Source organism: Prionailurus viverrinus, chromosome F2 (genome assembly GCF_022837055.1).
Source record: "Prionailurus viverrinus isolate Anna chromosome F2, UM_Priviv_1.0, whole genome shotgun sequence".
Lineage (NCBI taxonomy): Eukaryota > Metazoa > Chordata > Mammalia > Carnivora > Felidae > Prionailurus > Prionailurus viverrinus.
Genome location: NC_062578.1, coordinates 46,138,240 through 46,162,605, shown reverse-complemented (window position 1 = coordinate 46,162,605; position 24,366 = coordinate 46,138,240). Strand labels below are relative to the sequence as shown.

At 37.4% G+C, this 24,366-nt stretch overlaps 1 protein-coding gene across 7 annotated transcripts in view; it reads right to left on the bottom strand.

Moving 5' to 3' along the window:
- The window catches only part of VPS13B (vacuolar protein sorting 13 homolog B), an 843,987-nt gene that overhangs the window by 45,072 nt on the left and 774,549 nt on the right, over positions 1-24,366 (bottom strand). For all 7 annotated transcript variants that reach the window (XR_007148665.1, XM_047842688.1, XM_047842692.1 and 4 more), the window contains 7 exons: positions 13,641-13,796; positions 5,194-5,457; positions 4,441-4,524; positions 4,088-4,263; positions 3,196-3,366; positions 2,639-2,840; positions 1,324-1,512 (listed from right to left, as the gene is read on the bottom strand). Coding sequence is in view for 6 of the 7 variants with exons in the window: in XM_047842688.1 (XP_047698644.1) it covers positions 1,324-1,512; positions 2,639-2,840; positions 3,196-3,366; positions 4,088-4,263; positions 4,441-4,524; positions 5,194-5,457; positions 13,641-13,796 (1,242 nt within the window). In the remaining variant the exon portion in view is untranslated. The remainder of the gene's footprint in view (positions 1-1,323; positions 1,513-2,638; positions 2,841-3,195; positions 3,367-4,087; positions 4,264-4,440; positions 4,525-5,193; positions 5,458-13,640; positions 13,797-24,366) is intronic.

Below are 24,366 nucleotides of genomic sequence, written 5' to 3'. Positions count from 1 at the left end.
TTTGCTTTAATTGCTAGTTTGATGAGTATCAATAGCCATAGCCCACATGAACAAAAGGGTTTTGGAGGTCTGCAATAATTTTTAAGAGAGTACAGGGGTCCTGACACTAAAAAGTTTGAGAATCACCAGGAAAGAATAATGATATAAATATAGGCAATAATGTATTTTCCACCAGTCCATTCATTCATTCACATTTATTCCGCATTTGCTGTGGCCACTTTGTGAGGTGCTGGAGGTATTGGGTGTTGGGTTGTATGGCATCACATTTTTTTCCAGGTTTTGATGGTCGTTCTCAACTTACAACTATTCAGCTTTGGGTGATTCACGCTTGCAGCTCTTTGCCATTTACACCCATGTTACAGTATTTTGGCCGGCAGAACATAAACATGTGTTGCCCAGACAACTCTGAGGAAATGGATACCAGCCTGGAATACTGAAGAGAAACCAACTTCTTTGTATAGAGAAATTTATTTTTAAAAAGTCACCAAATGACCCTAACTTTTTTTCGAGAGGCTCTTCAAAGATGCCTGTCAAAATCTAACTTCTCCCCAGAGAAAGGTCATTCTAAATCATACTACTATGAAGTAGCCCTTCTTCTTCTGATTGGGAGGGCTAAAATAACGAAGATACTGTTAAGTACAGCATGAGACCTTAACGTGGTACACTATGATATTGGGCTTTCACGCATACCGGTTGCTGTGATTTGTTACTATATTATTGAACTTAATTGGTTTTCATAGAGTTTAGAAAAGATTGATGCTGAAGATCATGCACCATTTGTATTTAGTTAAATAGCCGATTAAGTATGTTTTCTGCATTCATATCATTAAAGAGTGAGAACCAGTCCTCTGTTTAGGAATGTAACTTCCTCATAACATTTGGCACCATGGGAAAATTAGAGCGGCTTTTGCTCAGGATGCCCTTTCCAGGAACGTAACCTTTGCTATAGGAGGTTTGTCCTTTCACTCAGTGCACAGAATGTTAGCAACTGTACTTCCTGCTCTAAGAAAAGGAGGCCAAGTACATTTGTGGATATTTTGGAATAAGTTCATTTTTCCCCCACATACGATCAATCAAGTGACCGCTGAGTGTTCTGAAATAGAGTGGTTATTGGATAAATTATGTGACATGGCTTTTATCACTGCTAAAGGAAAAAAAACCCTGTATGAGACAGAGGTCTAAGAAATCACGTGTTGGACTGTTATAAATTGTCCAGAGCAAGTTGTACCAAAACTGGATTAAAAAGAAAGGGGTAGACTCATTTTAAACAGGTGGAGGGGTAGGCATGCTATTTCCCCTGAGCCATGCAGACTTTGATCCTACCTTCTGATGTCCTGGGAAAGCACCGAGTCTTATTTCAGCATCAACAAACCCTTCTTCGTCCAATGACACAACTTCACCATTACCTCCATCTTTCCACTTTGGAGATGTCAGGTTATGGACCAGTTTAATTGCTACTGACTTATGCACAGTGTTCGTATTTGCCCAGTATATTCCAATTTGAAAAGCCTCCTGGAAAAATAATGCCTCGATTATAAAGTATTTTTCTTAACCATGATATTTTTACCTCAATTCACAGGAATTTTTTTTTATATTATATAATAGGTCTACTTAGGCAACCAAATCCCTTTATGAGTTTTGTTTTTGTTTTTGTAATGGCAACATACATTTTATTTTAGTTCCCAATGTTTTCTTTGATTCACAATGGAATTCATATTTATGGAAGGGGGAAAAAAACAACCCCAACTGTGGCTCCCCTATAAATAACAAAAACTTAAAAACTAAGGGTTTCATTTCATTCAACAAAAGAATAATATGCAACCTTAGGTACATGTAGGTCAGCATTCTAATTCCATAAGGTAACATCATCTGATTATTAAAAAAAAAAGAAAAAAATAGGAAAATGCAATTGAATAAAGATGTTCATGAACTGTAGCTCAAAAAAAGTACTCTTCAATTGTTCCCCACCAGAAAAACATTTTATTTAGGAGTTCCATGTACTCTGTTTTCTTACAGATTTATGTACTTCTTGAAATGGGTTAGCCTTATCAAGAAAGTTCTCTTGTGATGGAGTACAGTCTTGCTGTGAAATTCTGTTTTACATTAGGGTTTCCCCCTGTGCCAGCAATGACTCCATATTGTTATTATCAACAACTGGGTGGACATCTATGATTATGGATATCCAAGTCCACTTATAAAGGAAAAGGGGCCCTGACAAAAACAGTTGTTCAGAAATCCTCAATTCTTACCCACCTTGCAGATCCCAGAGAATTTCTGTAAGAACCACAAATCTATCTAGGGAGTGGGTTAGCACAGAATATGACTCTATATCCTTAACATACCCTGGGTAGGCCAATCCTAATGCTTGTCAAATATCCTGTACACAATGAAAATGAAAATGTAACTACTAGAAGTTATCAAATTTAATGATAACTCAAGCGTGAATACTGCTGATGGGGGAAAAAAGACATCTGAAATGTCTCTGAATATCAAAGAACATTCCATACCCCTTACACATGCATCTAAGACGACAGTTTTCTACAACTGATTCTGTTAAGAACATAAATGCAACCTCAGAATAAAGGCTAGCTGTTGAAAGCAAAGAATTCATATTAGCTAAAAAAAAAGGTTATAGTACCTGAAAATTAGGAGGGATAATAATTTTGCCAGCAGGAACCTGTAGAACAATCTTCTCTCCTTCAAACAACCAGAGGTCCCACTTGGATTGATTGATAAGCAGGGCCCAGGGTAGAAGTTCTATCAACAACGTTCTAACATATGGCTTCCAGACTGACAGCTTCACTCGCATTGGGCTATCCCACTGACTCAGCTGTTCATTCCTGTTCCAAATACCACATCCAAGAGACTCAATGAAAAATGATGACTTAAGTATTCATGAAATATGTTTAGGATTCCAGACACACAATGCTCTTGTATGACACCTTTTCACACTAGACTCATCCAACGCTGAATTTGCATCCAGGAGAAAGAAACTTTTCACGCAATTATGTTCTAGGTTATGAGTAAAGCAGTCTACAAAATACATTTACCCAGACAATAAAAGGTCAGAATTGGATAGATGTATGCATATATCTTCTTTTTAAAAACACCTTCAATGGTATCTAGCATTTTGGTGAATGGTCATTTATTAATATTGGTAAACGTTTGTAGACAAAGATTGCTGGAGAACATTACCTGTCAGAATCCTTTTCATTATATGGCCACATGGGTTGAAGGGGCTTTTCTGGCCCATAGAATTCATCAAGGATCTGATTAACTGTGCATCCAGGGTGTATCTTAGTGGCTATTTGCTTAATGAGGGATGTAGAGATGGGGACAGCACAGTGTGAGGGATCATCTTCTTCTCTAGGCAGTCGAAAGGAAAAAATAGGAGTAAATACCAGATTTCTAAAGTGGCAGACAATTTATTGAAAAAATATAACCCTAGATGTATTATAGACCAATACTTTTTTGTGAGATTGAGGCAATTTTTGGTGATTTAGGGATTGGTAACACAGTTTTTGCATAATATGGGCCCTGGCCCCTTCTCCCTGCCCCCGCTCCCCATGTTCTTGGGTGAGAGCTCTATTCATTTCTTCTTCCACTAGAGAAATTATGTGTCAATTAAATTTTATGATCCTTCTTATTTATTTCTAAGTTTAATGAAAGAGGCTGAATTTTATCCAAAACTATTGAAGAGGATAAGAGAACACTAGGCAGGGCAATTTTATTTAAAAAAAAATTTTTTTTAACATTTATTCATTTTTGAGACAGAGAGACAGAGCATGAACGGGGAAGGGGCAGAGAGAGAGGGAGACACAGAATTGGAAGCAGGCTCCAGGCTCTGAGCCATCAGCCCAGAGTCCGACGCGGGGCTCGAACTCAGGGACCGCGAGATCGTGACCTGAGCTGAAGTTGGACGCTCAACCGACTGAGCCACCCAGGCGCCCCTAGGCAGGGCAATTTTAAAATAACATTCTCATAAGGAACCCTACAAAAAATTCTACGTCCCTTCTTCCCCTCCATAATACAAAGTTGCTTTTCTACTGAATCTCTCTTAGGAAAAATGTGAGGACTTTTCCAGTACCTTGCTTGAAATGTTAGGTGATGTACAAGGTCAGGTTCTATGTTTTGCAGTGGTTTTTCCTGTCCTTCTCCTGGAATAATCTGTGTTTCACTCAATCCCAGACTCCTTTTCTCCAAATGTATGATAATGGGGTCTGGAAGATGACTTCTCATGATAAAAAGAGGGCTGAACACAATCTATAAAAATAAAAGGACAGAACAACTTTCATATTTGCTTTGTTGCAGTATTCCAGCTGTTTGATGCTGAAACAAACTTGTAATAAATCTCTTCTCTGGGTCACTCTGACCTTAATTTATTTCAGAACAGGAGAGGTCAGAGTCATATACCATATTTTAGGATTGGAAAGCACTCACCATTCGTTGTTGCACTTGAGAGTTGGGTTCTAATGTCAAAACTGTGCACCACACATAAAAAATGGAACTGTTTGAAGATGGCACCTGCATATGAGGTAGTAAAGGCTTCTATTAAACACTAGTTTATTAATTAATCAAAATGAGGCACAGATATAATGTCAGTTTTGAGAATTAAACAATTTAAATTTATAGAAAAAAGCCACTAAAAAAAGAATAACTAAGCAAAAACAGATTTCATTATGGTATAAAGTGAACGTGCAGTGAGTCCATGAAGCCAACGCTTTCTTAAAGACAAGGGGATTTGGTATGAGGAGAGACTGACACAAGACTGGGTGGGAGAACGGCTGAGAAGATTTGTCCCTCGTGGGAATGAAAGTGATGATGGCAGAAGGCAAGAAAGAGATAAGCAATTGATAGCCCACTGCCAAGATTTTTCAAGTGGGGAGAACACCATCCCTTCCCTCCCCCCCTCCCCCACACCTCCACCCCAAGCCCTGCTGCATCAGGATCTTTCTCAAGATAGAACTTGCCTCCACCTGAAAGGAGTAGTGTCATAGCTCTAAGAACTCCTGTGTGGCTGTGGGATGGGAGGAAACACTTTGAGAAGCAACATTCAAAGTCTTTTTATATTATTTCAGATCTCCCTCTTTTGTACAGGTCATTTTTTAGATAAAGTGCTATAGTGAATAAAGAACATAATGAGGAATGTTAATTTTAAAGCTGCTCTATTCCAGATTGTACTACTTCTTATACCTGAATGACAATGCTATACTCAGGGGACTTAGATTCCAAACACACGTCTCTTGACCAATCTTCGTCTCCTTTGGCCTTTACACACAACTCTGTCAGTTCACTGTTTTCCAGTATGTATGAAGGCAATTTCTGTTTGGCTGTGAGGCAGTCAAAATGTTCTCGAATCACAGCTTCTCCATCCTGACCAATGTAATGCTGAACGACTTTCAGTTCTATACTTTGAGACAAGTAACTACAGATGATCTGTCTTCCACAGATGATAATCTAAAAGATAATAAATAAACAAACAAATAAATAACACAAATAAAGCTCCATCAATTCAGATTTCATGAACCGGAAACACATAACTGTTCTGACAGTAAACTTGTTGGTTTTAAAGGAAAGAAAATGAAGTCATTAGCTTATTTGGAGCATACCAAAAGAAAGGCTTGGTCGTATTTGCTTTGTTCATGTTGAGTTTACAGCACTCAAAAGACAGGCACAGGCAGGGTCCACATCCAGCTAGAAACACTGATTGTGTGCTTGAGAGTGAGGTGGGGCGGGAGATAAAAGACCTATGGAATGAAAGCCTTGCAAATGTGCACACACAAAAGACAGTTGACCTGGAAAAGAGGTGGAGGTTGAAACTAGCAATTGACCAAGAGTTTAGGGGCAGACTCAGAGGCAAGAAGCCAGGCCAGGGGCCGGAGAAGAAGAGGCAAAGAGGGGTGGAGGTAAACCAGGAGAAGTGGTGTTGCTGAAACTCCAAGAGCAGAGACCGACCAAGATGTGGTAGTGAGTGGTGTCCATAATGTGGCAGTCAAAAAAGATGGGGGTTGAAAACAAGACTTCGGCTCTGGTGGCTGAGAGGCCAACTGGTGATGTATCTATTCCCAAGGCTGGTTTCCAAGGGCTTCCTGCAGTCTTACTCAGTAAGAGATCATTTTATAAATTGATAATAAAAAAATAACTTTTAACTCAGATGCCTTATTTTATTTTATTTTATTTTATTTTATTTTATTTTATTTTATTTTATTTTATTTTATTTTATTCAGGTCTTCCCCATAGAGAAGAAGCATGTATCATTGTAAAACACACGTAATTACCCATTAAACCCATGTATTACCCAATTTGTCATCCAGCTAAGAGTATGGTTCACAGTAGACATTAAGAAATGTCTCTGAAATCAGTTGAAGTTGAAAAGATAATGCAAAATTTATTCCTATGCAGTGAATCCTTCTGTAATACAAATATTCACCATGAGTGGAAAACAAAGGACTTTCATATACTGGATTTTCTTGTTTGTAATATTTTTTCCAGATTATAAAAATAGTAGTCTCTCTCTCTGTCACACACGTACACACATACCCATACATATGTGGCTTACTTATGGGTCTAAGGATGTGATGGTTAATTTTACGTGCTGACTTGAATGGGCCACAGGCTGCACAGGTATTTGATCAAGCATTATTCTGAGTGTGCCTGTGAAGGTGAGGTTCACTGTGTATTGGTAAATTGAGTACGGAAGAGTGCCCTCCCCAGTGTGGGTGGGCCTCATCCTGTCAATTCAAGACCTGAATAGAACAAAGAGCCTGAGTAGGAGGGACTCCTCCAACTGAGCTGAGACTTTGGTCTTTCCTGGCCTTTGGACACAGACCAAAAAACATCAGCTCTTCTGGGTTTCAGCCTCCATAATTGTGTGAGCCAATTTAAAATAAATCTCTCCCTCTCCTTCTCTGCATACATACATACACCCACATATATATGTGTGTGTATATACTCATTTTTACAAATTAGTTCTTTTATTCTCACAGCAACCATATCAAATAGGTGCTGCTATGACTCATGTATGAGGGAAAACAGAGGCACAAGGGAAAACAGAGGCACAAAGATGATGGATAACTTGCGGGACATTACCCAGACTCTCTGGCCTAGAGTCTGTGCTGATAATCACTCTGAAAGTCTGTTTATTATAAAATTAATACCTACTAATTAAGAAAATGTAGAAACTATAGAAGAGAATAAAAACTGCCCATCATAAGGTAAATGTGGTAGATCCCATTGGTTCTATGCTAAATAGGTGGTTCCTCCCTTTCCCTTGATATGAATAACCCTCATTTGGTTTAGGTCTCAAAAAGCAGCAAAGTACTCAGGGAAGGTGGACACCTCCATGAACCCTAGAATCTATTATAATTGTTACAAACTAATCCTGGTAAATCGATTCTCCTTTTGCCAGTGATTACTTTAGGGGTGAACATGGGACGCTCTCTGGCTAATAATATGAAAAGGGAAGACTGCTAAAAGGCCCTGGGAAACATTTTCCTCCTTGATAAGGGAGACAATTTGAGAAGCAAAAGCCCTGCTTCTTGTCTGTCGTGGAAGATGTTATGAGAGGATATATATGCATCCATCTTTCGTAGGCATCTTAAGACAAAAAAGGCAAATCCAACAGGACAGCAGAGCAGCAGATACAGCACTGAGTTGCTTAATCAACCAACACCTAACTCGACTTCTTCATTCTTATTATGTGAGATAATAAATGTAAAAGAGGAATAGTTCTTCCTCATTAACTTATTATGAAGACTAAAAAGCCTATTTTGTTACTTCAAACTGAAAACATCCTAATGGATACATTTTCCTATGTGATTAAGGGTACTTTGTAAACATCTTTGTAAGTAAACTATTATTTACACAAATAACTATGAATAATTATTTATGAATGAACTATTACTTACCCCAAATAAACCTGCTAGATTGATAGACCAAAAATAAGATGTCATTGTTGTTTCAAATGGTATTAGTTGAACAGTGAAATTTAGCATTTTCTTAAACACTTATTTTCCAACTATCTATTCCTTTGAATTTTCTTTAGAAGGAGAACATCTGTAAAAACCAAACTGTGCTTAACTGTTATATTATTCCTAGATACTCTGCCATAATAATCTTTTAAAACAATGTTTTCTCAGTAACAAACACAGAAGTCAACTGGACCATGAGTCCTAAGTTAGCAGGCAAGCTTTTCTTCAGCATATGCTAGGGGTTACCAGGCACTCATGGTTAAGTCTTATGAGGCCTTAGCGTCGCCTAACTTTAGGTAAACACGTGAAAGCTCTGAGGCAATATTCAATTTTGTTCTTACTCTTGGTGTGCCCAGGCCTGGCAATGTATGCACACTGCTCTTGCTTCAGAACCTTTGGGCCCCATGAGATTTAGGAGAGAATTTTGCTGTCTCTCACAGAAACCACAGAATCTCTGCAACCATCTGGGACTCACTTTGTTTAAAGACAAAGATCCTCTTGGTGGGTTTTTATAGTTTCATTTTCAACTATAAAGCCTGTTAAATAGGCTTTCAAATTTGATAAAAAGAAAACCCTTAAAAGTGGCCAGGGAGGGAAGGCTACTTAGATGAAGGGAAATCCAAAATGGCTACTCCTCAGAGCGGTGTTCTTCACGGCTGCTCCCACGCAGGGTTCAGCGAGAGCCATGTCTGCTTTTCTTCAACATGGCAACACTTACAATGCCTTTATTTTGAAAATTATGGTTAAAATTTCAAGATTAATTTATCAGTTGAAGACAGCTACTTAATTTTTTTTAATGTAGGGTTTCTCTTTAATACACATTTCCAGGTTTCACACTAATTCTCCTCTTTCCCCAAAGCCACAAAGACGTGTATTGAAGATTTCCACATGTGATTTTACTTAGCAGGTTTCAGAACTCTTATTAGATCAGTGCCAAGAAGAATAGTGATATTAAAGAATAACTCCAGAACACCAGATGCACTGGAAAATGATATCTTAGCCATGATTAAAAGTGTATGTATAAAGATACAAATATACATACATACATACATATGTACATTTAAGTTTTTAAAGTGGTGAAGTTTTCCTCAATGAGGGGATGGGAAACGTGGGAGCCAATATGTGTACAGGGGTAGCTGTATAATGTACAAAGTTCTTGAGAAATTTTGTATGTGGTCAGTTTTCATTCAACTGGAGAAATGAGAGGGTTATAAGAAAGGCAGGGTACAACCAAATGGCATTGTTCAAATGCGCACTAGCCAATTCTCCATCATCCAGGGGCATGTTAATGCAGTTAAGGTACATCAGGGAGCTGCACACACTCACCTCCCCAAATGGAGCTTGGTAATTAGGCAGCTGCAGTTTATTTCCCAGCCCAGGTGGGACAGAAGTAAAGAGGCCAATATGAGAGAGAGGAAGGAATTCATGAAGTTCTTCTGAAACCTTGATTCCTATCTGCCTTCCCAACCTGGCTAATTGAGGAAATCCTGTGTCTCTGATGTACCTTAACTGGAGCTAATCTGAATTTTGGTTGATCTACCCTGACAATAAAAAATTAAATCCAACTGAAAGACTAGACAGACTTTTCACAACTTTGACATATGCAGCGGTTGTTTTGAAGTTGGTGGCCTGCTGAACCTTTCAGCATTACCTGGGTTCAGTACCAACCATTTTCCATTTGCTTCATTCTAGGTTAAACAAACTGCTCTTTCTGTGTTCCACTTTCCATTATTTTGCTAAGTTTTTTAAATGGCCCTAATTTAGAGCCCAGTCTCACTTGGCTATGACAATAAATTCTAAAACTCAAAATATAAATTTTGCGTGTATGTGCCTTCTATGACAATGGGAATGGAAAATGGACCTCCAGTTCCTGCGGGACAAGATGACACTTCTTTCCAAAAGATACATGCAACGGGAAGGTGGCTTCTGCTTCCATTACTGGTTTCTGAAGAGTCCTTTCCTATTTGGCTAGATTCTTCTTCTTCTTCTTTTTAATAACAGCATTTATTATAGTAGAATACAAGCAGAGAAAAGTGTGAGAGGGACTGCTAGAGAAAATAATTATGAAACATTCAATGGTACAAATAACATTTGGAAATCCTGAAATGTGATTTGCACCAGATGCCTTAAAAATCTGTATATTTGACATTAACAGAGAGAATGATGAAAAGGATTCCTTAAACTTCTAATGAATGGAAAAATTTTTGTTAGTCTAAAACTAACAAACTTTTTGCTAATAGTTTGGAAAACTCAGAAAATCAGCAGAAGGTTGGGACGAATATATATATATGTGTGTGTATATATATATATATATATATATATATATATATATATATATATACTTAGTTATTTGAAGGACTAATGTGGCCCTAACAAGAATCCGGTGACACAAAACAATGAATTTTGGTTAAAGAATAAAGTATATCTTTTCAGTCTGGGAAGATGTATCAAGCACCCCAAAAACATTCACATTTTTGCTCAGGTAATTAAGTTTTATAGCAAATTATTTTCAGGACAGACACAGACATTTGGACATACATATGTATACACAAAGATATTCATTTAAGGGCTTATTATGGCAACAAATTGGAAATTATCTAACAGTGCAGTAACAAGGGGATGGGTGTCTAAATGGGTTTCAACATAACACAGGGCAAATTACTATGCAACCATTAAAAAGATAGTTCAGGAATTTCAGATAACATGAGAAGATAAGCATCATATAATGTTAAGTGAAAAAAACAAGTTGAAAAACTAATTATAATCAGATCTCAAGTTAGTAAAAAAAAATATCTGCATAGAAAAAAACAGTAGGAAAAAATACACCCAAGTATTTACCTTTGGGTGGCAAAAATATGGGTAATTTTTCTTTTCTACCTTAGGCTTTCCTGTGTTTTCAGAAATATTTGAAAACAGTTAACATAAAAATAACCACAAGAAACTAATATTTATTGGGTGCTTTCTTTTACAAGGGGTATATGGAGGCACAGAAAGGTTAAGAAATTTGCCTAAGGTATCAGGTAATAAATAGTAAGGCTGAGAAATCTTTTATTATCAGGGGGAAAAAAAAGGTAACATTTTGTGAAAATTTTCAAAAAAGGTACTTTTCATGGCCAACTTTTTTGACTTAGGGTTTATTGTTGCGAAGCGTAATATCTGCTCAGGAACACTGTATATATTAATTTATCCCTGAAATTTAATATTATTCCTTAAAGATACATAATATCTATGCAAGAAGGAGGCACTATTTTAACACAACAAAGTCCATTTACTGTTACTCATGCCTGGGAATATTTCATAATTGTGCCTATAATTTACTGAGTTATGACAGTGGGCCAGGCACTACCGTAAGCACTTCACATATACAAACTCATTTAATTGCCACTAACTTTGTGACAAAGGCACAATCACTCTCCCCATTTCACAGATCAGGAAACTGATCAAAGAGGTTAAATAACTTGCTGAACGTCACACAGCCAGCAAGGGGATACAGCCAGACTGGCTATGATGTTAACCACCAGGATACACCATGAGAACCACTTCTCCATGGAGTGACCCCCCCATTCCACTAACTGGCCACTGTTCTAGCAACCACAGGCAAAAGAGCTGAATGAATTGGGGAAGTTTAGACCACAGCAATGGCCATCAAAGTGGGAGCCCTGTACCAGTATCATCAGAATTTGTTAGAAAAACAAATTATCATGTCACACCCAAGACCTCCTGAATCTGGAACTCTGAGGGTGGGACCTAGCATCTACGTTTTAATAAGCCTCCTGGGTGATTCTGACGTACATGCAAGTTTGAGAACCAGTGGCCTAACGAAAGGGTAACTAAGAAGAAAGAATCATCCTAGCTTCCCTTATGTTTCCAAAGGGCTGTAATACAGGGGAGATACAACTTACAGAGCCCTCACCACAAGTGGTGTACCCCTCAAGTTCTGACGAATGGTATAAACTGGCCAAATGGTGAGAGATTTTGGCTCGAAACTGGGAAAGAGCTTCCTGTATAGCTGGAGGTAACCAACTATGGAAAGGGCTACCATGTGAGAAAAGGAGCCTTGTATCATGTGGAGTGTTCAAACGGATGCTGAGTGACCATTTCTCAGGCACACTGGTGAAGGTGTATAAGGAATTTCTGAAAGACCATGAGTGACAGAATCACAAACCAGAACGTACTCATTGGGCAGGTATCTGTTGAGCGCATATCCAAGTAAGAGAGTCCTGAAGCCAGATGACACAGACATGTCTTGTTCTTACGACTTTCTAGCTCAAAGCTCACACTGGCTAGGCTGCTTCCATCAGGAGCCCCAGGAAGACCCATCTGTCCCATGCTCCTATCTTTAGGTTATACGGTCTACTTGGACTGGCCTCTCTTAATCCAAATTCTACATGTTTTCCAAAGCCCAACTCGAGTCATATCTTCTTAGTGAAACCTCTAAGAGTCCTTCACACTTACTGTCGGTTGTGTACATTGTTGGGTTTATACACACTTGCAATTTAAGAGTGAAGCCTGTGTCACATAGTGTCTTCCATTTTACTCTGTTCCACTGCAGGCAGTCACCGACTACTTGAAGAATGGTCAGTTCATTGGGAAAACTCTTCTGCTATATTCTTTTCACTCCTGTTGCCCACAATAATGAGAACATGAAGTCCAGCTCCCTGATTAGGTGCAGACCAGGGACGTACATGGTACGGGTCCTACTGTTCACCTCACCAGTTGCTTCCTGTCTGCCAAGTACGGGCAATGGTGGAGCCCATGTTGCCTGCTAAGGAAAGCTCCCCTTTTCCTTGTCCAGAGTCTGGGGGGCTGTTTCTATCATGTCCTCTGTTCACATAAGCTCTGGATAGACTGTTACAATCCAGATGCTGATGTATATGTTAAAACTCTTATGACAAATCCAGTTATTATGTGTGCAGTGAAGCCAGTTTTCAGATTTTAATACTTCCTTTTTTTCTTTCTACTCTTGTCATATGTGCCATGCTTGAAAAACATCTTTTAAAAACCACATTTTCACATCTTAAGAACACAAAAAAAGTGTCAGATACTTTTTTTCCCCTTTGCAGTCTTAGAACTTCAAAAACAGCCAAAAGGAAGTTTTATAAAATACGTAAAAATATGTGCTGAGAGCTGAGGTTTTATATGCCAAGAGTTAGACTGTAGTGAATTTTTACTGCAGTTAATATTAACTCCTAGGAAAAGAAAGCTTGCTGGAGACCCCGGCCCACTCTGTCATGGGAGGTATCACAACACTTTCTCAAAGATTACCCTTACATGTATGAGAACCAACTCCTGGTTATCCACCTTTGGGTTATCCAGAGTCCCCAACACCCTGTCCTTCTTCTCCTTCTTAATAAAGGCCTTTTGGCCATTTCACAGCTCATTAGCACCTCTACCAGAAGGTAGGTGGTGACAGAGAGAAGAGGTGAAACTAAAATCAGTAAATTTTACTGCTCGTTAGCAGCTCTTGTAAAAGATGTGAGACAAAGGGTTTGAAGCCATCATCATCCTCAGGATCATCAAGAAACTTGTGCATAGTAGTAGTAGGCAGAACTAGACATACCACTGGGATTTTGTTTTATTATTTAATTATTTTCATTTCTTTAAGTTCCCCTTCCACTAGTTACATCAAATAATTAAGAGCTGTCTGGGCCATGAACACAAGGAACTTACCTGCTTTTGCACTCCATTGAGTTGCTGAACCTTGATGATGAGTGAAGCAGTTCGACCCTTGTACTGAATAGTCCTAATAAAAGTCCCGGCATGGTCCACACTGAAGGGCTCTGACCAGCGCCAATTGCCCCAGCCTTCAATACAGATGTGTAACAGCTGGAGAGAAAAACAATAATCATCATGATGCCAAAAGTGCCAACAAAAATCTAGTCCTAAAATGAAAGTCTCGTTGCTGGAAAACCTTCCTATTTGTAATATTTAGCATCTGTTTTCTTTCTAACCTGCATTATTCATCCACTTCCAGCTTATTCAACCAGGCTAAGAATAGCAAATATGCCACAGAGAGTCAATGTGGTTTTCCAGATCACATTTTAAACCTTCTTAAAAATAATTGTCCTATCAAATGGTAAAAGGCCTGTTGAACGTTTGAGAAAAGACCATTTCAATCATCTGGAGGACAAGAAGGTTGAAATGTAAGATCAAAGAACATTGGTCTTGGCTGATAGTTTATTCCTTCTTAAGGCTAGACAGTAATTAAAGCAAAATTTCATTTGTGGCATTATTTTTGACCCTAAATTGCCATTCTTTATTTTTGCTTTTGATGAAGAACAAAATGGCAATTTGAGGAAGCAGTTCATTCAATATACTGTTTTTATGAGATCACATATATCAAATTAGAACTACCTTCAACATTTTTAAAGTATGAGAAAATCTTTGTTCTATTTTTCTTCTAGTGTGTATTTGTTGTCAGTTTTACCAAATGAGTCTCCTGATTCATTCATATTTATTCATATAGTACTGCCACTTTTGGTAATATTTAGATTTCTTTCATGATCATGAAATATTTTCTATTTCTACTTCTACTTACTAAATGCGGCTAAGAAAATCAGTTTAACTGAACAAGTATTCCAAAACAATATAATAATTACTGCTTCTTTAGGATACAATGAAGATAAACAATGTTCTATACAATTACTAAGGATAAGGAAATACAACTGACATTCTAGGAAAAACATTTATATGACATACAAACTCACTATTTTCTTTCATCTCATACATGATTTTTTATTAAAAATTTTTAATGTTTTATTTTTTGAGAGAGAGAGAGACTATGAATGAGTAGGGGAAGGGCAGAGAGAGAGGGAGACACAGAATCTGAAGCAGGCTTCAGGCTCTGAGCTGTCAGCACAGGCCCAACGTGGGGCTTGAACTCACGAGCTACGAGATCATGACCTCAGCTGATGTCGGACACTTAACCAACTGAGCCACCCAGGTGCCCCAATATATATAATTCTTTAAAAGAATGAACCCAAGGCTAATCATATGAAACATTTTCCAAACTAACAGAACGAATAAAACTTTAAAAATATTGTATAAAAGCTATCATAATAGACCCTTAAAATGAATACATTAATAAGAATTTACATGGGAATTATTATAACAAAAGCTTTTTGATGTAAAGATTATTTTTTAGTTTCAGCATTAGAAGGATCCTCAGAAAGTGCTTAAATTAAAAAATTTCCCAAGGTACTAGTTATCACAATATGATTTTGGTGGAAAGTTAAGGGAGGGTTTTTTCTTTTGGTCTTTAAGTACCTTACTAAAATATTTTTTAAAAACCTCCTAACTCATCTCCCTCCTTTTAATATGGTCCCACTCCAGCTCTTCCTGCATACAACTGCCAGTGACCCTGTGAAATCAAGAAGCTACCATTCAGATGATTTCTAAAGAAGAAAGCTTACAGCTCAAAGAAAGCAAGAAAGCAAGAAAGCAAGAAAGCAAGAAAGGAAAAGAGAAAGAAAGACAAAGAAAGAAAAGAAAAAAAAAAGAAAAGGAAAGAAAAGAAAAAAGAAAAGAAAAAAAAATCCTGGACAGCAAATACCTTTAGGGAAAATTTGGTCTTACACTTTACAACATAAAAGTACCAGAGTTATCTTTGATCTTTAAATATTAGTTACAGAGAGAAAAAAAGAAAAACAATAGTGGTGTTTGGAACCATTTCAGTTTTTTTGTAGCACCAATTGGGAATAAGAGCTCAGGGCACACACAAAACTAAAAGAAACAAGAGAGTTGTTTTCTTTGGAGAGACTAGTAGCTGGAAATGACAAAAAAATAATGAGGCAAGGTACTTAAGGTCAAGCTCGGCGATATTTTTCCTGAAAATTCCACAGCCTCTGAAGAGAGGCTTAATGTACACAATGTAATTTTAATTGGAGAGTGTTCACATTTGCATATGAGCTCAGTTTTAGGTAGCCGCTCACTCTGTCTACACAGCTTTTACTGAGTGTCACCAAGGAATATGCTGTCAGGTTTCGCTTGGCAGCTATTTGTTCTCAAAATGTTGGTGCAGATATTTTCTTTGAATTATGAGAATCCAGATACGTTTGGATTTAATTCACACAGAAAAGCTGGGTGGGGGAAAACATAACACCTCTCCCCATATGCATCACCAGTAGAATATTTGTAATGTTTGGTCTGCTGTTAAAAACATCTAAATAGCTATTAAACACATATACTTTATTAAGAAAGAAATTACATTCCTAAGAGAGAAAATCTACAAAAAGGAAATGAGAAGGCCCAGCACTGCTTTGGTCCTCCTTCCCATGAGTGACTGATCCAGACACTAGACAGCAGTGCTGAGACTCCTGGGCATCAGGTGAGTGGGGCGTGTTCTGTTCTTTTTGAACCAAATGATTAAATTTCACTGCTATAGGTACTGAACTCTCCGTTTAATAATAAATACTCATAGGTCGATTTTTATTTCTATACTGAAGGAACAATAAACCAGGCATAAAAATTTGCAATCTGTGTTCGACTACTTGATCCTAATAACATTTCTTTTGATCATTCACCCAATGCATTTTTTTTTTGTTTTTTTACTTGGTTGCTATAAGGAAGGTGATATGCTAGCCCCTATGGAGGAAATAAGGAGGACGAGCTGTGTTCTTTGTCCTGCGAAAAGCTTATGATCTTATAGATAAAATAAAGCATGCACAAACAAATAACAGGAAGCATTAGGGGAGGAACAAAATGGTACAGGAATCTAGAGAAAGGAGGGCTTGCTCTACGCTGCTATGATAAGGAGAACTTCATGGAGCAGTTGGGTCTCAGAGTTACCACAGGATTTCAACTGGCAAAGATGAAGGTTCCTTTCTGGGCCAAAGGGACAATGTGAGATGTGAAAGTCAGAAGGTATGCTTGGGGGCAAAATAATAGTGTTGACTGGCTAGAGCAAAGGGAACATGAAAAACAGGAGTGAGGCACAAGGTCGGAGAGGCAGATGCAGACTGCGGCCAGCACTGATGTACTAAGTGAGGAATTTGTGCTTTATTGAAGAATGAGCCTTTTGAATGAAGCCTTCTGTATAGGGCAGCAGTGTGTTGAGAGAAGGGTAAGAGTGGAGTGTGGAGGTAAGAGGGCAACGGTCAGGAGGAGAGGCAAGGTGGGCCAGAAACATGAAAACATGAGAAAGAAGAAGCAACGGCCTTAGCAAAAAAATCACTATCCTTTATGGCCTGGAGCCCATGGTATTTTTATGTTCTCTTATCAACTTGGAAATTTTCTTTCCCCTCTTTCCTATTACATTTCCCTTACTGACTCACTTCCTCTACCATCTTTTCTATTCAGGCTTTTCATTCTTTTTGGCCTACTTAGCTAGTGTCTAATACTTTCCATTGGGGAAGAAGTCAAAATAGGAACAATTCTTGTTTAAACTTCTCAATGGGAACTGCAACTAAGCAATAAGGCAGGTTGTACAGTGGCCACACTTGTTGGAAGGTCCCAAGAGACTACATTTTCTTTTCATCCAGCAGACCCTGCCCCCACCCCTTCCCAGGGCTGTACTGGCAGCCAGACTAAATTCATAGTTTTTCCACTGAAGACCTCAAATGGGAGCATATACAGCCTTCTGTTCATTTTTTTTTCAATACAAAATAAAAATTAAAACTGAATTACTGATCAGGGGTTTGGGGTCAGCTCTCAGGACCACCCACAGTAACCTCCAAAGGGAGAATTCCTGAATCAGTTACAGAGGAAAGAAAAACAGGATGAAATATAGGAACAGAGGGTACACCAAGGAAGGGAAAGAAAAGGGGAAGACGAAATTTTAAAAATTATATCTTAAATATAAATGAAGGTACTGGATACTTGTCTGTGAACTTTATTCATTTTATTTTATTTTTATTTTTACTTATTTATTTTAGAGAGAGAGAGAGCGAGCAAGTGGAGAGAGGGGCAGGGGCAGAGGCAAAGAGAATCTTAAGTAGGCTCCATGCTCAGTGTGGACCCTGATGCGGGGCTTAATCCCATGACCTTGGGATCATGACCTGAGCCAAAATCAAGAGTCGGATGCTCAACCAAATGAGCCATCCAGGCACCCCTCACGACTCATTTTAAAACTGTTATCGAGATAATTTCTACCTAAGACAAAAAATTTGTCTTCAGATTCACTTATACTTTTTTTTTTGCATTTTATAGTAATATACTGTACAGTAATATGTAATATTCTAAAAAGAAACTGAAAATCTAAAATAACTTCAAATATTTTCCCAATCCATTATATTCTTTGTAGAAATTTTAGGAGTTCTAAAAAATTAACATTCAATCCAAGTGAAAGAAACCTTTCAATATATGTATACATTAATACATATATTAAAGCTTAGGCATCATGTATATTTTTTAAACTTCTAAACTTATCATTATATCCCAAGAGCCTAGTGCACAGTAGGCATTCAATAGATATTTAATAAATGAGTGGGGATTATTGAAAAATAACCCAAAATAGACATTAAAAATTTTTAGTGGTGATACTTGTGTACAAAATATCATAAAATTGAGTATTAAATCAAAATGTTTAGAAATTCCTATTTTTAAATTTTTCCTTTTGTCTATACATTTTTAAACTTAGTTAACATACGGTGTTATATTTGTTTCAGGCATACAATATAGTGATTCAACAAGTCTGTGTATTATTTGGTGCTCACCAAGATCAGTACACTCTTAAAAACTTCCTATTTTTTGAATGACCTTCCAACACAGGAGATTTGCCTTATGTGGATAACGATACTAGATTAAACTACAAATCAATATAACCCCTCAGATCCATAATTCAGATACTGCAATATTGATATTAAAGCATAAAGTAGATCTCAGATGATATAGTGAACATTATGAGTGCAAATTAAGTTAAAGTATTTTTTAAAATTCTTGTCTATCTAAAATAATATCTGGAAAGCTACAGATCAAATAACAGAGATCAAAGTTTAAGTGCTTGTTTGAAACGTACAAGTAGAACTGATAGTACATTTCACACCAATAAAATAACATCACAATAAATCGAAATATGCTGCTCATTATTGTTTTTTTAAGGCAGTTAAATTTCAGGAGGTTCAGAGTATTTGACATAATGCTAAAAAACCAAGTGGAAAAATTTCTAGATAATGGCTAATGCTTGGTGTCACCCTGATTCAATACTGGAAATCTCAGCACTCTATACACTCTTTTACATTTATTTATAGAACACAATCTCACAAGTAAGGAATGAGGAAAGCGGAAATAAATCATATTGACTTATTTTCTAGTGGATAACTTGGACTCTTTGATGCAGTGTATTTTGGAAGAAAAAGGAAAAAGAAAAAGAAAGCTTTCCAAATCGATAGTCCAGGAGGTGATATAATGGAGGCTCCACTGTCTTCACACAAGTGTTGGGTAGTTTGCTCTTCCATAAAATATGAGTGCTTGTAGGTTTTCCCTCATGAATGAACTCAAAGAAAGCCACAAACACTGTGTAATCAGCCTAAAACAGCCCCTTACAAAAAAGGGAAACCTGGCATACTCACAAAATGTCCATTAGAATACAGATTGCAGTGGGAGGGAAATCCTTGTCAAAAATCTTAGTCTTAGATACGGACTCATCAATTCTACATAGGAATTTATCATAAGGTAGTAATTATTCATATGTGCAAAAATTAACCTAGATGTAACTTATTCCAGTATTGTTTTAATAATGAAAATTATGCATTAGTAGGAAATTGATCAAATAAAATATCGTAAAAACAATAAAAGCTATCATTTGTTAGACACATACTATGTACCAAGCACTGGGTTAAGTGCTTTTTATAGATTTGCTCACTTATTCCTTAAAATAATCTTACAAAGTAGATACTTCTGTTTCATTTTACAGACGAAAAGCAAACTGAGTTCCAGAGACGCTGAATAGCTGCTCAGGGCCACAGTGCTGGGGAGGGCAAGGGACAAGATTTGAACTCAGGTACGTTTACTCAGGGTAAGGTGTGCTTAACCATACCTATATTGTAGAATCCTCTCAAGCTGCTGAAGAAAAAATCACAGCATGCAAACACATTAGCACCATTAGTTAGCAACAGATTAACTGAAAAAAAGCACATTACAAAAAGATACTTGCAATACACATTCTGGTTTTGTAAAATGAAGAAAAAGTATATATGCCTATTTCTAGTGGAGAAAATGGCTAGAAATAATGCCAGAATGCTAACTGTGGTTATCTTGGGGTTGTGGGATTATGTATTTTAAGTTTTCCTTTGTGTGTTTTGTGTGCTCTTATGTAATTTCCAAATTTCATACTATAAATATGTATTATTTTGCAATCAGATAAACATTAATGTTATTAAAAAGAAAAATGTCTAATAGAAAGCATACGGAGCCTGCATTTTAAGGACTAAGAAATGACATATTTCTATTTTAAAAACTCAAATTCAGCTTCCTGCGTGAAATCTCCCCGTCTGTCCTAGGCAGTATCGCAGCTTTCCCATTTGCACTGCCGGCACTTTGCTAAAAGGGTGACATGGTGTTCAGTTCATCTCTGTAGCCTCAGAGTTCCTCCCATAGGGTCTGGTTGCTCTCGTACTTATTCAGATGATCCTTGGAGCAGTTTACTTATTTGAGCTTTATTTCCTAGAGCAATAGGTTTTTGGGTTTTTTTTTCAGTTAGCAAATATTTTTAGGATCTACATCTATTAAATGTTTACCATAAGCCAATGAACTGTAGTACACATGGTGGATATAGAGAGGAATGAGACGCATTACGTGCACTGAAAATTCTCACAATATAGTGGAAGAAACAGATATTTAACAAGAAAAATTATGCTGCACAATTTTATGAGAGGAAGGAAAAGTTGTTGTAGGACTCCAGGGGTATTCTGCTGGAGAGTTAAAAGACTGACCGGAGGACATATTTAGTTACCCAAAGAAATAACATGAAAAAAGACATGCTGAAGTAGAGTAAATAAAAGATAAACAGGACTATCGTTTCTGATAAACAAAAGCAGGCGACAGCCTCACTCGGAGTGGCTCTTTCTGTACAAAATTAACGTCTACAAGGCACACTGCATTACGAACAAGGACAAGTCATAAAAGTAGCAAGCTATAGCTTCAAACCATTTGTGCAAACAACTTCTTGTCATATTCTTGTCAATGTAATTTGGAAAATTAACTTTATAGTATGAACTCATCAGCTTACATTCCTCTAATAGCTTTGATCCTAACCCGAATAGAACCACTGAGTTTTGATCCTGGAAAGGAAAGAGTCCTACGAGAATAAAAACCATTGGTTTAGGAGGCCAGATCTTGCTCTCGCGCAGCCAAGAGGCATATTTGTAGGTTCTGCGGGATGACGAGACATGAGGGTTGGGAAGTCCTGCCCATGAGAGAGTGGTATAGAAAGGGAGGCCGAAGAGGCAGTGAACTGTTAGGTCACAACTGCCACTTTTCCTCAGGGCATCAGTCATCAGGCAACAGCAGGGACTAAAGCCACAGAGACACTGATATAAAGTAACCGACAGTTTCTTGGGCTGTTTGATGTGATGCTATTCACTGTCTCCCTAGTCTTTCTGTGTCTATACAGAGATAGGAGCTCCCAGAGAAAAACAGATTGTAGCAGTACTCCACTGTATTTTAGGAGAGGTCATCACAAGACAAACATTATGGAGGAAGAAAGAGTCAGGAAAAACAAACAACAAAAACAGCTGTGAACAAGGGAAATTGTAGTTTCTCATAAATTTTGACAATTTGAAGTATCAGAGAAGCATGAAAAGATGCAGGAGAAGCTGTTACCTCTGTATCGTTGAGAGATATTAGGACATGCCAACTAGAAAGTGGGAAGTGAGACAGGAATATACTTAATCACTCTGGCCTGTTGCTGGGAGTGAGAAGAGAAAGTTCACCATTCCTTGAGTGATAACACAGTCTAACCAAGGACAATCCATAGACTATAATCACCAACAGTGAAAATAAGCCATGAGACCTGTGAAAAAATACTACAAAGCAGAGGAAACAGAATATCATCTTAAAAAGTGAGGGGAAGAAGACACTAGTTACCATAAACACCCTGTTGCAGAATTTAGGGAAAAAAAATCAGGACAGTTTTTGGTTTTCTTTAAACTGTTAAAAAATACATGATTTCTGGAAAACTGTAGAAAACCACTGCGAGAGGAAAGAACAGTCTGGTATGAGGGTAAAATTAATATGATATAAAAAGGAGATTAGATAAAACAGTAAATGCAAGGAGGGGCGCCTGGGTGGCTCAGTCGGTTAAGTGGCTGACTTCAGCCTAGGTCATGATCTCGCGGTTCGTGGGTTCGAGCCCCGCATCGAGCTTTGTGCTGACAGCTCAGAGCCTGGAGCCTGCTTTGGATTCTGTGTCTCCCTCTCTCTCTCTGCCCCTCCCCTGCTTGTGCTCTGTCTCTCTCTAAAATAAATAAACATTAAAAAAAAATAAAACAATAAATGCAAGGAAACTAAAAAATGCATTTATAGAGTAACAATCTACACTGATGGAAGTAGAGCAAGTATGAATAACTACTAGGGAAGAAAAATTTGAAAACCTTTACGATTATACACAAAGCAAAAGGACAAATACATAAAGGAATAGGAGAGAAAATGTCACAGGTACGAAAGAAAAACAAAATATACATAATTAATATAAAGAAGACATGTCTATCACATATTGTATTGATAAGTCTTCATAGCTTTAAAACAGTGCATTGTGCCCTTCTATCACAGTTTGAGTTTCCGTGGGTCATGTGTCAGGTGTCACACATCTCTAGCAAACATTAAGGCTTAATCCGTGTTTTGACATATCTATAATCAAGCCATAGAATCTTATTAAAATTAAAAGATATTCATATTTTGTAAGTATCTATAAACAGAAATCTAAATTCAAAAATTTATTTATAGTTTTTCACTGTTCAGACATCAGTCTTTGTTCTGTTTCTGGCTAAAATTTATATACTTAGAGAAAAATAAGTTAAAAAAGAAGAGTAGGATGAACAATTATGATACATTTGACATATTCATGGTCTACAAAACAATGGGATGCTTAATGTGTATTCTCTGCTAAAAAATGGTCTAAATCTAGGGGCACCTGGGTGGCTCAGTCAATTAAGTGACCAACTTCAGCTCAGGTAATGAATTCTCAGTTTGTGGGTTAGAACCCTGTATCAGGCTCTGTGCTGACAGCTCAGAGCCTGAAGCCTGCTTCAGATTCTGTGTCTCCTTCTCTCTGTGCCCCTGCCCCGCTCACATTGTGTCTCTCAAAAATGAATAAACATTAAAAAAATTATTTAAAAAATAATCTAAATCTAAATTATCTAAATTAGGGAAAATAATATACTTGAAAAATTTTGCAAAAAGATTTCATGAGCAAATTCTCTCATATATTACAAATATAATTTATGCATAAATTTTGGGGACATATTAATCATGAAATAAGATATAAATACGTACAGTAAAAAAAGTATGAAATGATATACAGGCTTGCTTTGAAGAGGTTATCTCAGGAGCACCTGGGTGGCTCAGTCGGTTAATCACCTGACTCTTGGTTTTGGCTCGGGTCATGATCTCACGGTTTCGTATGCTTGAGCCCCGGGTCGGGCTCTGCACTGGCAGCACAGAGGCTGCTTGTGATTCTCTCTCTCCCCCTCTCTCTGTCCTTCCCCCACTTGCGCTGTTTCCACCTCTCTCAAAATAAATAAGTAAACTTAAAAAAAAAAAAGGTCATTTCAGCATTACACATATCTATTGTTTTCATGTTTCTAAAGGGTGTGGACTTTTTGATATTTAAATGATATGTGACCGAAAAAAACCATGATACTAATGGCTGCCTTATGTCCAGAACTGTGTGACAGTCTTTGAGACTGCTTACCCCTGATACTACTACCAAGGGTTGAAAAGTAAAAATTCAGAAGAATGTGATATGTATGTGTATGTGGGAGTACATAAAAGGATGGTTTATTCATAAAATATGAAATTCACATTTTCTTTTACAGTAATTCAATAAAATAAATAGAAACTTTATGAGTTGCACCAACAGCCAGGAGATTTTGGTGCTCTGTAGACACACTCCTTTGACAGAATGAAAGTCGATGGTCGCCATGCTCTTGGTTGGACCCAACTCTTCAGTGGAAGAGAAAAGAGTATGTTGGATAGAAATAATAAAGACTAATTTAGGTGAGCTGAGAAATGGAAGCCAATGAGAAAAGACACTAGAGATACTGTTTAACAGCCATTCAGGTTTGGAGAGATATTTTGAGTCTGTGAGCCAAACAGTTTTGTTTGTTTGAAAATCAATTTTGACTAAATACAAATATAAACAATAGAGAAACCTGACCAAGGTTTGAATAAAAACTTTCTTTTAAATTGTTCTCAAATACAACATTCATCATTCAGCAAAATTTACATTAATGTAAAACAG